Consider the following 15,049-nt stretch of genomic DNA (forward strand, 5'->3'; position numbering starts at 1 on the left):
AGACAGATTACCAGAGTGAGCCACTGGAGCCTAGCAAATTGTAAAGCCTGACTAGATCAACATTGATGCAATGTGGAACTAGAGACACAAACTAATGGCGTATTTACAAGTTAGTACATTAACTTTGGAAAATAATTTCACATTATCCACTAAAGCTTCACACACTATGGGCCCAATGACTTATCGAGGACTCTTCAAGACTTCCTATTAGCACTAGGTATGGTAGTGCATACCTCCTGGTACTTGGGAGGCAGAAGTGCAGAGGTAGGAAGATTCAAGTCTGAGGCATATCCAGACAAAAACTTAAGACCCTGAGAGCAAAATTGACTGGGACAGAAAGACCTGGGGAATGGCTCAAGTGTCAGCACTTGCCTAGAAAACACAAGGCCTTGGATTTATAAAAAACAAAACAAAACAAAAAAAAACAAAATGGGTACTAGTACAACAAAAACATGAACAATCTTCACTGTAGTAATGTTTGAAATAAACAACAACAGCAAACCTGGGATTGACACGTCTATCTATCATCAGTAGACTGAAATTTTCAGTATAGTTATATACTAGAACGTAGTGAAAAGTACAGCTACAATTAATCAGCAACATAAATACTTGTTGAAATCAGCACTGTGAAGAACACATGAGTCTATGTTGTTTAGGGAGTTAGCTGATATGGTAGAACAACAAGAAAATGCAAATTCAGAGACATGCTTTTGTATGAGGGGAAAAGGGTTAGACAGACCTTTTTCTTTTTGTGCTGGGTTTGAACTCAAGGCTGGGTACTTTCCCTTGGCTTTTTTTTGCTCAAGGCTAGTGCTTTATCACTGGGAGCCACAGATTTACTCCCAGTTTTTTGCTGGTTAAGACTAACCTATTTTCCTGTCTGGGCTAGCTTTGAACTGGGATTCTCAGATCTCAGCCTGAGTAGCTACGATTATAGGTGTGAGTTTTACAGTGCCCAGCTTTTTGTTGTTGTTGCTGTTTTCAAACAAAAACTGGGTGGTAGATTCATAGAAATTCATTGTTGCAACTCCTTATATTTTAAATATACAAATCTATGTATTCCTATTCTTGGGCACTTACTCCATAATAAATGAAAATGAAAAATACTTTTGTTCACTTGAGTGGCTACATCTTTCTCTCTATTCACCCAAACAATTCTTTAACTTCTCTTATCAAATTAATCTCCCATTACTGAACAGTAATAAAAACTTAGGCAAACCAAGACCATGCGTGTAAAATAGTATTTTTGATGTTTAATAGGAGAGACTTTACGGGGAAAGTGAGGTGATCATGTTTTTAGTAGCTTCATTAATAAGTCCTTTATTCTCCTTGGCCATAGCACAGAAGACCGCCTGAAGTCAGACAGATCTGTACTGAAGCCCAGGTTATACCACCTATTTGCTATGTCATAGTCAATTGTCTTATATAAAATGTAGTGATAAAGTGATTATAGGTACCATTATACTTCAGTCCACCCATAGCTGCACTGAAATCAGAAGGCATGTAACACCTAGCACTGTGGCTAATAGAGTAAGCACTCAAAAAATAAAAGGCATCTCTATGAAATATGTTCACAGTTAAAATCCAAATCGGAAAAATGCAGAAAAGTGAAAATACCCAGGGAAAGAGGGTTAAGGCTCTTGTAGAAAAAAAAACTACAGCTGACATTTCTGCATATTTTGTGTTAAGACAAAGTCATCTAGCACCCTGACAAAATCTCCTTACATGCACGTAGAGTACAAAGTAATGTTATGTACGTACAAACTGGATTAAATCAAGCTAACTAACATATAAGTCATCTCACATACTCATCCTACACTCATCGTTTACTCCCTCTAAAAAAGTGACACACAAAGGACTGCTTCTCCATCTCTCCAGGCACACCTTGCCTACCCTTCCTGGCCTCACTGTCTATGGTAACCATCCTCCTACTCTCCATTCTCCTAAATGGTTTTAGATCCTGTGTTTAAAACAAAAGTGAGAACGTGGACTACTTCTGTGCTACCCTACCTAGTCTCACACGTTTCTACTTAAAATGTGGTAGAGCACGTCTATGGGAATCTCCTTTGGGGCCAAAATCCACAGGTTACTGATAGGCCATCAAAAGCTGAAAAGCATTTTCCAGATTGAAAAAGGGCTCCTTTAATACACTATGACTATTATGGCTATGTAGCATTCCATCTTATGCAACAATCAAAGTTTGAGAAACGCACGTGATTTCATACTTATCAAAAGAATTATTATTGTTATCATTTGTCATTCATGGAACTTGAACTCAAGGCCTGGGCGCTGTCCCTGAGCTTTTTCACTCTTTCACTCAAGGCTAGTGGTCTACCACTTTCAGCCACAGCACTGATGGTTTTCTGGCAGCTAATCGTAGATAAGACTCTCCGGGGACTTTCCTGCCTGGCTGGTTTTAAACCACGATCCTCATCTCAGACTACTGAGTAAGTAGGATTACAGGAATAAGCCATTGGTCCTGGCTTAATAATTCATCTTTATTAGAAGAACTTTCTCAGACTGGAAAAAAGTTCTCAAGTTTTACTAGTCATTATGATGAACTTTTTGTGTTCAAGTTTACTATGGTTTAACTCTTGTTAGCATTTAATATTCACCATGATATATACAGAAGGTGGAAACTTAACCTAGGTTTGGTATTTAAAAGTAGGAGGATCGGGGGAGGTAATTATGTTGATTAGTCCCTAGTCCCCTGAGGTTGTGGGCTCACAAGGAGAGGTGCTAGCATGCTTATTAGCACCTCCCACCACATGAAATCCCACACTTCCTCTGACTCTGTAGACTCCTACCTGCAAGGATATGACAGGTATGTCCAAATGGCCTTGAATTTCCCAGCATTCAACATCAAAAACCAAATGGTTTTTTTTTTCTTATAAATATACTCAAGTTATAGCAACAAAAAATGGCTGAGGACTATTTTGAAGAAAACTAGCAGAAATTTCCAAAAGTAGAATTACAAGGTCTGAAGGATAACTATTTTTCTAAGGTCTGATACAAAATGATTTTCAGAAAGCCTGTTAGGATCGAAATTCCTATTTAAAGTTTTAATAAGTCAGGCAATTTGTGGAATTGAAATAATTAAAAATTCACAGTCAAATGTTAAATAAGCAGGGCACCAACAGCTCATGCCTATAATCCTAGGTACTCAGGGAATCTGAGGATCAAGATTCAAAGCCAGCCAGGGCAGGAAAGTTCTGAGTTACCTCAAAATTACTCTACCTAAGGTCCTCTAAGAGGACCTCTAGTGTTTCCCAAAGGAGGCCTGCTACTACTTAGGAAGACAGTTCCCAGATGCATGCCTAGCCTAATTCTCCCATCCTGCCCACCATCTTTCCAATCAAATGAATTCTTCCCTGAATAAGTCTTTGTCACTACTAAATCTCTATGTATCAACATATGTGAGACATCATAAAAAATGACCACATATACTCAAGTTGCCTCTTCTGGTTCTCCATTTAGACTACTTTCTCCCATCACTGCAGGGAAGGTGTTATGCCAACCAATGTTGGTACAGAAGTAAAGTCCCTCTAAAGAGCAGGATGGAATGCAGCATGATCTTTAAGTGGAAAGCTGCTGAGACACACACCCAGGAGCATTCCCAAAATAGGTGGCATCTGAAAATAGCTCAGGGGTTTTTGGAGCGAATGTTTATGAGTTCGGGATGCAATCCCTGGCATCACAAACAAACAAACAAACATGGTGGCATTTTACCAAACTTGAGAATATAATCTGATTTTTACTATACTTACTATAATGCAAATAACTTTCCCAGCCAAGAAATGCTGTACTACAGCCCACTGGTTTTAAGTAGCTTCTTTATGGAACACAAACTTATTTGTTTACATAATGCTATGTCTGCAGAGTTGTACAGTTGTAAAGGCCTGACCTGGCCCTCAGAGCTTAACACATTTATTGCCTCGTCTTTTTAGGCAACTTTTCCTATCTGTTTGAAAGGAATGTTTTACAAACACCAGACTCTTAGATTCTAAAGTAAATGGAGACCACATTCCTGAGTCAAATGGTATTTATTACCCTATGGCTTTTAATCTAAATATTCTATTTTTCACTAAAAGACATTTAGCAGTAAAATCAAAGTCTCAAACACTGAATTACTGGTTATAGATCTAGAACATGGTTATCCATCACAACTTACTCGAATGATGAATGAGGATTCCTGCACAGCACAGGCATCTCACACCGGTAATCCTAACTACTCCAGCGTCTGAGATCTGAAGACTCTGGCTGGAAGCCAACCCAGGCAGGAAAACACTAGAGACTCATCTACAAGTAACCAGCAAAAAGCTGGAAGTGGAGGTACAGCTTTCTTACATAGTAGAGCACCGGCCTTGGGCTTTTTAAGGGAGGGTTAGAGGCCCTGAGTTCAAATCTCAGTACCAGGGTAAAAAGATTCATGCACACACTATATGAGGCTACTGGACATTTGAAATGCTTGGCTAGTTGAGGCTGGGCAACAGAACTTCAAATTTTAAATTTATCCAGGTGATTTGTGGACAATCCTGAAGAAATGTAGCAATGCAGTGTTTCTGCTATGAAATGCTTTTCATGCCCTTTACTTCTAATTTAATTGCATGCATTTCTCTTTTTTTCCCCAGTTTTTTATTGTTACTACAAAAGTGATGTACAGAGGTATTACGGTTACATAAATCAGGTAAAGAGTGCATTTCTTTTTAAACCATGCATGTTTCGAAAGCATATTTTTGATGGTATACTATTTTCTATCCAGGGATCTGAAGTGTTTCATCCAGTGACTACATAAAATATAAAGGACTGGGTTTTTTTGTTGTTGTTTAAGCAAATGAAAACTTGCTTGATCCCATACTAGGCTGGTAAAGATGAGTATAGGAAACAGTGTCACACTACTAGTGCATGCACACAGCACATTTTTCTATCCTGCCACACTCAAGGCTAGCCTCTGCCAGTTTCCCTCACCCAGCACAAAACCTATCCAATGCCTAATAATAGCAACTTTAAATTGGTCCTGATAGATTAAAATTGGGTACAGTTAACTAATAGGAGTACTATATTCTCAAGTTCCAAAATTCTTTCTAGATTTTCCTGCACTTGACATTCAGTTCTTTATTTCACTGCCTGGTTTTTCCAGGCACAATTCTTTTTTTTTTTTGGGGGGGGGGGGGGGTCCGGTTGTGGGGCCTGAACTCTGGGCCTGGGCTCTGTCCCTCAGCTCTTCAGCTCAAGGCTAGCGCTCTACCACTTGAGCCACAGCGCCACTTCTGGCTTTTTTCTTTTTGCTTATGTGGTGCTGAGGAATCGAACCCAGGGCCTCAAGCATGCAAGGCAAGCGCTCTACCACTGAGCCACCTTCCCAGCCCTCCAGGCACAATTCTTGTATCCAATTCGATTTTCTCCTCTTTCTGCCTTTCTCCTTTGGTTGCTTCTAAGTCTGGAAAAATAAAATGTCCAAATTGCTCATCCTTTTTTTTTTTGGACACTGAAATTAATCCAGCCCCTCTGGTCCTACTTCCAAGATGTAATGAATAATAAATTATTTCAGCAAGATCTCCGCATTTCACTGCATTTGTTTCCTGACACGAGCTAGGGTACAGCTGGGAAGGCCGCACACTGCTCCTTCACAAGTGTAGCGAAATCCTGAACTTTTAAACCTACATTAAGTGACAAGTAACAAGCGAGTTTAACCATTTGCCCCCAAATTGACAATTCGGGAGGGCATTCTCTATCAGGATTTTGTTACACACAGACCTCCAACAATGTCTGCCCAGCCCTGGTGACACAAAACTAAATAAGGCTCGTTTCTGCCCTTGAAGAGGTCACAGCAGAGCAACAGATTCTACAGACGGCAACAACCACAGCACAGAGGAGATGAACAGCGTTCCTCCAAGTTAGCTTGGGGCCCGGAAGGCCCGGTCTAAGGCGCTTTTTAACTGCCCAGGAGGTTCTTTCTCGCGGGTTCTGGCTGCAGGCTGGGACTGAGGTGACTCTCGCATGCCTTACGTAAGTGTGTGATCTTCGGCTGAAAACTCGGTCGACTTTCCAAGGTCTTGGAACGGTCATTAGCCACAGGGAGACACGAAAGTGGAGGAAGCTGTGTGTGTGAGTAAAGGGTGTGTGTGTGTGTGTGTGTGTGTGTGTATACCTCTATAGATGCAGAATATGAACGCACGTTCTCTCCATCCACCTGCTCCCTCGCACCTCCCTCAACAGCTGGCGGATGTGGGGGGGGGCAATCGGGGACTTCGCGGGGGTCCCCAACCTCTCCACGACTAGGGGCGCCGCGCCATCGCTCACCACCGAAGTTGCAAGTCTGTTCCCAGCCCCGGTGCGTGCGAGCGTGCGTGCGTGCGTGCGTGTGTCCATCTGTCCTGACAGCTGGCCTCAGACCCCGGGGAGGAGGGGGGGAGGCGGCCCCACGGAGCCCCACGTGTGGGGTGAACTTGAGCTCTCCCCGTGGCTTCAGTCTGGAAGGCACCGATCACAAAAGCCGAGGGCGCTGCTTTCCCCGTGACTATTACTGCCGCTGCTGCTGTTGATGTTATTACTAAGCGCGGGTCTCAAAGTTGGAACACTACTTCGATCACCCCCCCCCCCGCCGCACCCCACCCAGCCCAAAGCTCCCGGGGCGAGGCGCTCCCCGCGCGGGTGCGGGGCGGGCGGGCTGCTTACCCGTAGTAGCGGAAGGCATTGATGATCTTCCAGAAGTGCTCGCGCTCCAGCCGCTCCTCCTCTTCCTCCGAGCTGCGCGTGGCCGCCGCCGCCGCCGCCGCCGAAACCGCCGCGGCCGAGCCCATGCGCCCGGCCGAGAACTGCACCTCCACCTCGGCGGCCGCGCCGCGCCCGCCGCCGCCGCCGCCGCCGCCCCCGCCGCCCTCCGGCAGCTGCGAGGCGGGCGGCGGCGCCCGCCGCCGTCGCTGCATCGCCGCCACGGCCCGCGGCCTGGCTCGCTTGCGTCTCGTCGCGACGGAAAGCGTGGTGGCGGCTGCCCGGCCTGCCTTTAAACCGCACCCGCCGCCGCCGCCCACAGGCCCCCAGCTCGCGGCACGCCCCGCCCCCGCCGCCCTCAGGCCTCCATCCGCGCCCGGCTCCGCCAGCTCTCCGACACTCCGGGAGTCGGCGCGCGTGCAGGAGCGCGTGCGCGTGCGCGGGCCCGGGAACGACGCGCCGCCGCCGCCGCCGCCGCCGCGAGCGCTCATTTGCTGTCGGGCCTCCGCCACGGCGCGATGACGTCACGATGACGCGTCGGGGCGAGGGGCGGGGCTCCGGGAGCCAGGTGGGCGAATGGCGGGGGGGAGCTCCGCGGGGGGGCGGGGCTTGCGCCGCCCGCACCTGCAGGGCCCGGCGGGAGGGCTTCGGGACCCGCGGGCGGGCGGGCGATCCCGCGCCCCGCCGGGGGGACGCGGGCTAAGGCCGGGGAGGGCACCAGGAAAAGAGGTTGGCTTGGGTGTAAGTGGGATCTTTAATTTCAGAAGTTCTCAAAAGAGGCGGAGCTTCACTTCCGAAGTGAAGTCCCTTCCGTCACGGCCGGCGAGGAGGAGGCGAGGTCACCGTGCGTGGAGGCCCACGGGGCGCGGGGACCCGAGCTGACCCCGGGCGCGGCGCCTCTAAGGCGGAAGGGGAAGGGTCCGCAAGGACCAGCGTGGACGGACAGACACGGACAGACAGACAAGCATACCCAGACGTCCTAATCTTTCCCTCATGGTGCATGGTGGCATAAATGAAGCCTACTTCGACAGACAGACAGAGACAGACAGACAGACAGATGAGCATACCCAGAAGTCCTAATCTTTCCTTCACAGTACATGGTGGCATAAATGAAGCCTACCTCTACAGACCGACCGACAGGCAGGCAGGCAGGCAGAGACAGACAGACAGACAGACAAGCATACCCAGAAGTCTTAATCTTTCCCTCTTGGTACATGGTGGCATAAATGAAGCCTACTTCTACAGACAGACAGACAGATAGATGAGCATATCCAGAAGTCCTAATCTTTCCCTCATGGTGCATGGTGGCATAACTGAAGCCTATTTCAACAGACAGAAAGAAAGAAAGAAAGAAAGAAAGAAAGAAAGAAAGAAAGAAAGAAAGAAAGAAAGAAAGAAAGAAAGAAAGAAAGAAAGAAAGAAAGAAAGAAAAGAAGACAGAAAGAAAGAAAGAAAGAAAGAAAGAAAGAAAGAAAGAAAGAAAGAAAGAAAGAAAGAAAGAAAGAAAAGCATACCCAGAAGTCCTCATCTTTCCCTCGTGGGAACCCTACTTCTATCCAGCAGCGGTGCTTGGGAACACCTTTTACCCCGCCAGCCTTCAAGGAGGCCGGATGGGCCCTCTCCGCGGTCTGCGTTCTTTCATTCTTTCACTTCGTGTTTCTCTCCTGGCTCAGGGCTAAAATGGCCAGCCTACCTGCCCTTAGTGACAGCAATCTTAGAAAGTAACTCCCTCTGCTCAACACAACACTTCTAATGAATAAGCCTTACAAAATGATGGGGAAAGGGGGAAAGATTATTTTATTCAGAAAAGTTAAATATGCTTACCCACCCAAAAAAAATACGGTCATAATGGAAACAAAGTAGCTTCATGTTTCATGGTTTATATTAATAGTTGAAATAAAGACGAGGATAGAAAATACTGCCCTTTTGTGTTAGCCTTACCTTCTACACATTACTTTTCTAAAATTCCTCTGTTAGCAGTAAGGCGGTAAGAAAACAGTTCAGAGTTCAAAAGAAAGGTGGGAAGGATAAGGGGTGAAAGCCCTGTTCCCCTACCTACCTGTCTTACCTCTCCAGATACAATCTACCAGTTCCTTACTGTCCATCCACATGTTCTATCTAATGTGTGTTTTTCTTAAAGACTGTTACATGCAAGTTATGCATACACTCTTATACTATAACCGCTATTCATACTGTTTTCATATACAAATAATACAAATCATGCAGGCCATAATTTACAGTACATTTTTATATGTCACAGTGACCCAATTAATACAGCCCAGAAGGTCAAAGATAATCTCTTACATATTTTTCACAATCTTGGGAAATATAACAAACATGTTCATTGTTTTTCCAGCTGTGGAGACTGAATTCAGGGACTTGACACATTCTTGCCCGCACTTGACCGCTTATATTCCAGCCCTCAAATCCATTTCTCAGGAAGAGCATCAATTGACTCTGTTATTACCTGGAAAGTTGTAGGATCTAGTTATTAATGTGCTCCATTACAAACACAATTGTAAGTTTATAGAGGAGGGAACTTGGGAAAACAAATACAGTGTTATCATAGGGCCATACAGGAAGTTACTAGCACTACACCCACCCACCCATGTCTGAGTATTTGGTTGTGAGTTTGGTTGTACTTTTGAAGTATGACACTATCTAATATGTTTATTTTTAATTATTTTACAGTTTTGAGATTGCTTTCCCCTATTGTATCAGTTGTTCCTTACCTCAATTCTGCCAAGGTGTCGTTATTATTCCTTTAAAAATGGAAGAAACAAGGTTGTAATCCTAGTTACTTAGGAGGCTGAGATCTGAACATTATAGTTTGAAGCCAGCCCAAGCTTGCAAGTTCATGAGACAATTATTTGCACCAAAAAGCCAGAACTGGAGAAAGATGTCTCAAAGAATTCCAGCCTTTAGCAGAAAAAGCTAAGGAAAAACATTCCCAGACCTTGACTTCAGCACAAAGAAAAAAAGCAGGGGGGCAGGGGGTAGGGGGAGAAATAGGCTGGGAGAAAATGTTCCTACCCAGAGACACATTAACAGCAGAGCTGACATTCTTTCATTCTTTCTTCTCAACAAAATGTGTTGTTTGTGTCATTTGTTTTTTTTACACTATCTCTACTGAGCTAAAGGCAACCAGAAGCTCATAGAACTGTCACTAAGTAACTCTTGTGAACATTTACTTGAAGCCTTAATTGTATCATTCCTAAAACAGACACAATCTTACCTTTCCTACAGGGTTACTAGAAAAATGAATCCTAGAAAGGCCTAGTGTGCGCTGCCTCCATGAATGTTAGTATTTTCTTCTCTCCTTCAGAAGTCCTTAGAATACAGTTTTTGTTGTCGGTTATGGGACTTGAACTCAGGGCCTGGGCACTGTCCCTGAGTGCTCAAGGCTAGCACTTTACCACTTTGAGCCACAGCTTTAATTCCTGGTTTTGAGTGGTTAATTAGAGATAAGAGTCTCCCAGGGACTTTTCTTCCCCAGACTGGCTTCAAACCACTACCCTCAGATCTCAGCCTCCTGAGTAGCTAGGCTTACAGGCGTGAGCCACCAGCACCTGGCTCCTTAGAATACATTTTTAGCCTTGGAACATTTATCTCCTCAAGGTTATTCTTGACCTAACTTCTTTGCATTGACCTTCTCCTACGGATATCTTCCTAAACCATGGAACCATCTGGACTGAAGGCTTTCATATATTTTCACCATGGGGTCAATTAATTTCCAAGAATAGCCAAAAGTACTATGTTGTTCATTTAGTTATTCTAAAGAACTGTTCATCTAGCTGAGCACTGGTGGCTCATGTCTATCACCCTAGCATCTCTGGAGGCTGAGCTCTGACCATCGTAGTTTGAAGCTAGCCCAGGCTGAAAAGTTAGTGAGACTCTTATTTCCAATTAACCAGCAAAACAAAACAAAACCAAAAAACCCTGAAAGTGGAGCTATGGCTGGAGAGAAAGAGCGGCCCCAGTACTGATGCACAAAAGCATGCCCACACATGCATGCACCCACACACAAAATCTGTTAAGCACTTAAAACATATGCATTCATACATTACTGATGGGAAGCTGTTTGGGGAGCATAGCAGCTTTGCTATGGATTGAACACCAATGAAACAGAACACCTCCGGGAACAAGCTATATGAAGCAGAGTTATTATTTACAGGTAGGCAGCAACAGCAAGGACAACAGAAACTAAGATTCATTATGCCACTGGTCCCCAGTCGTCAGGAAGGCTTCCCAAGGAGTCTTGCATCTCACGTGTGTCTGTAGCTGAGGGACCTTGAAAGTTTCAAGTAGGCTAACTGGGTTCTGTGTCCTGGGGCCGCATGACACAGTGGGGGAATTGTTAAGGGCATTCTGGTTCTAAGGCCTACTGGTTCAAAGCAAGAGTGTTCCAGGCGGTCCCTCCTTGTTTCAGGATGTTGCATTCCAGCATATTCTACAGTTAGTAAGAATTATAAATGAAAAAGAGAGATAATTTGATTAGTTCGAGGCCATCTGGTAAAGCTTCCTACCAAGATTGATGTGATTTCTTACAATCTAAATGTATACCACACCTAGCTTTTGTGGCAGTGGTTAGATTAAAGTGGTTCTCTTCTAATGTTATTTTTCCCTATACAAACTTCAGTATGCCTCTCTTAGAAGAATTTTTAAATATAACCAGCACACATTATTATCTCTACAATAAAATTATTAACTAATTATTTTCAGCAAATACCCATTTCTTAGGAAATTTGCCTGCTTGTTCCAAAGGTATCTTTTTTTTTTTTTTTGGTCCGGTCGTGGGGCCTGAACTCTGGGCCTGGGCACTATCCCTCAGCTCTTCAGCTCAAGGGTAGCACTCTACCACTTGAGCCACAGCGCCACTTCCGGCTTTTTTCTTTTTGCTTATGTGGTGCTGAGGAATCGAACCCAGGGCCTCATGCATGCAAGGCAAGCACTCTACCTCTGAGCCACCTTCCCAGCCCCCCAAAGGTATCTTTTTTTAAAATAAGTAGCTTAAAAAAAACCAGACTATTGGTATGATGCTACACATCTGTAATCCCTGCCATTCAGTAGATGGAGATAATGATTTGAGGCCAGTCTCAGCAGAGAAAGTTAAGATTCCAACTCAAAAAAATGAACCAGTCATATGGCACCTGCCTGTAATCCTACCTACTTAGGAGACAGATATAAGAAGATCACTATCCTATTCCAGTCCTTGGCAAAAAGCACAAGACCCTACCAGAAAGATAAACTGAAAAACAAAAAAGGTTAGGAAGAAAGTTTGCCTGGCAAGTGGAAGGACCTGAGTTGAAATCCCAGTACTACCAAACATGCAGAGTATCAGGCAGGGTGCTAGGTGGGTTACGTCTGTAATGTCAGCTTTTGGGCATTGTGAATTTGAGGCAAGCCTGAGTTACTTATTGAATTCCTGCCAAAAATATATCAGATTAAACTTCTTATATGTCTTTTTATTTTCAGTTCCTACTTTCCTTCTGTTTATCATGCCAAATGATTTTTTATGTTTTGCTAGTGTTGAGAAAACTAGATCTTCAACTGCAGACTACCACAGTCTTTCTATTTAGCTAATTATTTCTTCATACCTTTCTCTTTCTCTTTTTACTAGATATGACATTTTAAAGATCTGTCCGTGTAGTTGTAGATAGTTATGATTAGTTCAGTTTCATTGCAGGAGGATTAAATTGGATCCATCATTACTTGGGTGGATATATCAGAAGTGACTTTCTATTAGAAGCCCTCATCTTGTTTATTTTTATGTTTTTTGTGGGCACTGTCCTTGAGCTTTTGTGCTCAAGGAGAGCACTCTATCACTAGAGTCATAGCTCTACTTCCAGCTTTTTCTTTTCTTTTTGGTTGTTAATTGGAGATAAGAGTCTTATGAACTTCCCTGCCCAGGCTGGTTTCTAATAAGGATCTTTAGATCTCAGCCTCCTGAGTAATTAGGATTATAAGCATGAGCCACCGGCACCCAGCATCTTTTTTATGTGCATCATTTTGTGTTGTTATTCTTCAAAATACTTAGCACCATCTGCATGCTAAGATGCTCATTGCATTACTTATTGGACACCTAGTAGGTGACTTACTGACTCATCTCAAAGGTAAGAATCAAATCATTTTTATATCTCCCAGAATTCTTTCTATATACTAAATATTTGCTACATCTTTTTTAGATGGTCTTATTTCAATTTTCTTTTTAAAGACAAATTTGTTGTAGGACTTTACACACACACACACACACACACACACACACACACACACAACACTTACGTCAACACTGGGGCTTGAATTCAAAGCTTCCAGCACTCTCAGCTTGCTTGCTTACAGCTGGCGCTCTGCCCCCTGAGCTGCCCTTTTAGTGCAGTGTTTTGCTAGTAAATTAGAGATGGAGTTTTGTGTGCTTTTCTGCCTGGGTTGCTTCAAACTGAACTCATCCAGGCCTCAGCCTCCCAGTAGCTAGGATTACAAGTATGAGCCACTGGCCCTTGGCTGAAAGACTTTATCACTAAGATGATCTTGGAAACTCTTCCAACTGGGTCATGACTTCTAGTTGCAGGGGCACAATGCATTTACTTTAAACAAAAAAATCATGTCTTAAAGGCACAAATAATTCCCAGGAAGACTTGGGAAGCAAGGGTGAAGACTTCTGAGAACAACACAGCCATGCCTGTTGCTTCAAAGGAAAAAAAAAATTAAATTGTTATTAGAAAGGTGATGTATAGAGGGATTATCATTTCTTACTTGTTTTTTAAACAGACACCAATGCAACCATTGCCCCCACCATACTTATAATATTAAGGAGCTATCTACAAGAACCAAATACTTGTATGCAAAAATCCATTTTTACTGCACATTTCCTACACCACTCCACTGTGCTCACTTCTTCCAAAGTAGAAGCTTCCTAGGGAGTATAGAGATGGTGTTTTGCTTTTTTAACTTGTAGGATAGAGGCAGGCATGATGGAAAGCAAAAGGAAGCAAGCTAACAGGCAAATAATCACAAAGCTACTGTAACCAATGAACACTGAAGTCTACACGGATTGAATGGATCTAATGGCAATGCGATGGAGCATTGGACTTTGGACAAGTCACTTAGCCTACTTGGGTCTGAGCCTGCATCTATACAAATCCAACAAGGACCAGTCTGCAGTGACCCGTCTGGCTGCAAATGCCTGTGATTGAAAGATAATTTAGCAGGCAATATTCTTTCATTCAGTAGTTCCTCCCCCACTCCACCTGAGAAAAATGTTTGTTATTCAGCGATATTTATATCTACAGTTTTCTTTTTGTCGGTTGTGGGGCTTGAACTCAGGGCCTGGGCACTGTCTCTGAGCTTTTAGCGCAAGGCTAGCACTCCACCACTTTGAGCCAGAGCTCCATTTCTGGTTTTTTCTGGTGGGTAGCTGGAGATGAGAGTCTCATGGGCTCTTTTAGCCAGGCTGGCTTCTAACTGTGATCCTCAGATCTCAGTTTCCTGAGTAGCTAGGATTACAGGAGCGAGCCACCAATGCCTGGCTTCTACAATTTTCTAGATTTAATTGGTTCTTCTCTCCTCCAGTTTGTCGATTATTTCCTAAGCCTCTCTGGTATCTAGCATGGTTCTTCTGGATAATATTTCCAAAGCTGATGTCTCCAGCAGGTGCCCAGTAATGACTGTGATGAACTGAAAAGGAGGAAACACACAGCCCTACTCTGGTTTAGATCATACTAAACTGTAAGTCTCAACTTTAACAAATTTTCCACGTTAGTTATGCACGTTAGTCAGAATATCTCTAGTTATACCAACACCGTAGCTGCTTCATTATTTTCAAGGATGTTTCATAGTCACAAAATGTTCATAAAGAGAAGCTTTGAAATCTGCACTGGCCTTCATACATTGCCCTACGTATGTTTTTATTAGCCTCACATTCCCAAGGCAGATATGTCATTGAGAGTTTATAGGCATACCTTACTGCTGGGTGACCTACTGCGTTAGATTGGGTGCTCTTTGACGGTGAAGGCACACCTGTGTTGCTCATTCCTGCATCTCATTCAACATGGTATAAGGCACATGAAGAGTTTCTAAAGTCATCTTGTGGAATGAGTAAATGTGTTTATAAGTGCTAGGTGCTACACTAAATCTTGCATTGTTTCATTGTGTATAATACTAATAATATCAGCATCAACTTTCCCCTCCTCTTTCTGCTTCCTCTTTCCTTCCTTCCTTCCCTTCCTTTTTTCTCTTCCCTTCCCTTCCCTTCCTTTCCTTTCCTTTCCCTTCACTTCCTTTCTTTTCTTTCTTTCTGTTGGTCTTGAGGCTTGGACTAAGGGCCTAGGTACTGCCC

At 43.8% G+C, this 15,049-nt stretch overlaps 1 protein-coding gene across 1 annotated transcript in view; it reads right to left on the reverse strand.

The window, feature by feature from the left end:
• Window positions 1-7,013, reverse strand: part of Carnmt1 (carnosine N-methyltransferase 1) — a 31,158-nt gene extending 24,145 nt beyond the window's left edge. The window contains exon 1 of the mRNA XM_042665581.1: window positions 6,679-7,013. Coding sequence (XP_042521515.1) covers window positions 6,679-6,929 — 251 coding nt within the window. The 5' untranslated portion in view covers window positions 6,930-7,013. The remainder of the gene's footprint in view (window positions 1-6,678) is intronic.
• Window positions 7,014-15,049: the final 8,036 nt, after the last annotated feature.

Source organism: Dipodomys spectabilis, unplaced genomic scaffold (assembly GCF_019054845.1).
Source record: "Dipodomys spectabilis isolate Male_0828 unplaced genomic scaffold, ASM1905484v1 ptg000335l, whole genome shotgun sequence".
NCBI classification, from domain to species: Eukaryota; Metazoa; Chordata; class Mammalia; order Rodentia; family Heteromyidae; genus Dipodomys; species Dipodomys spectabilis.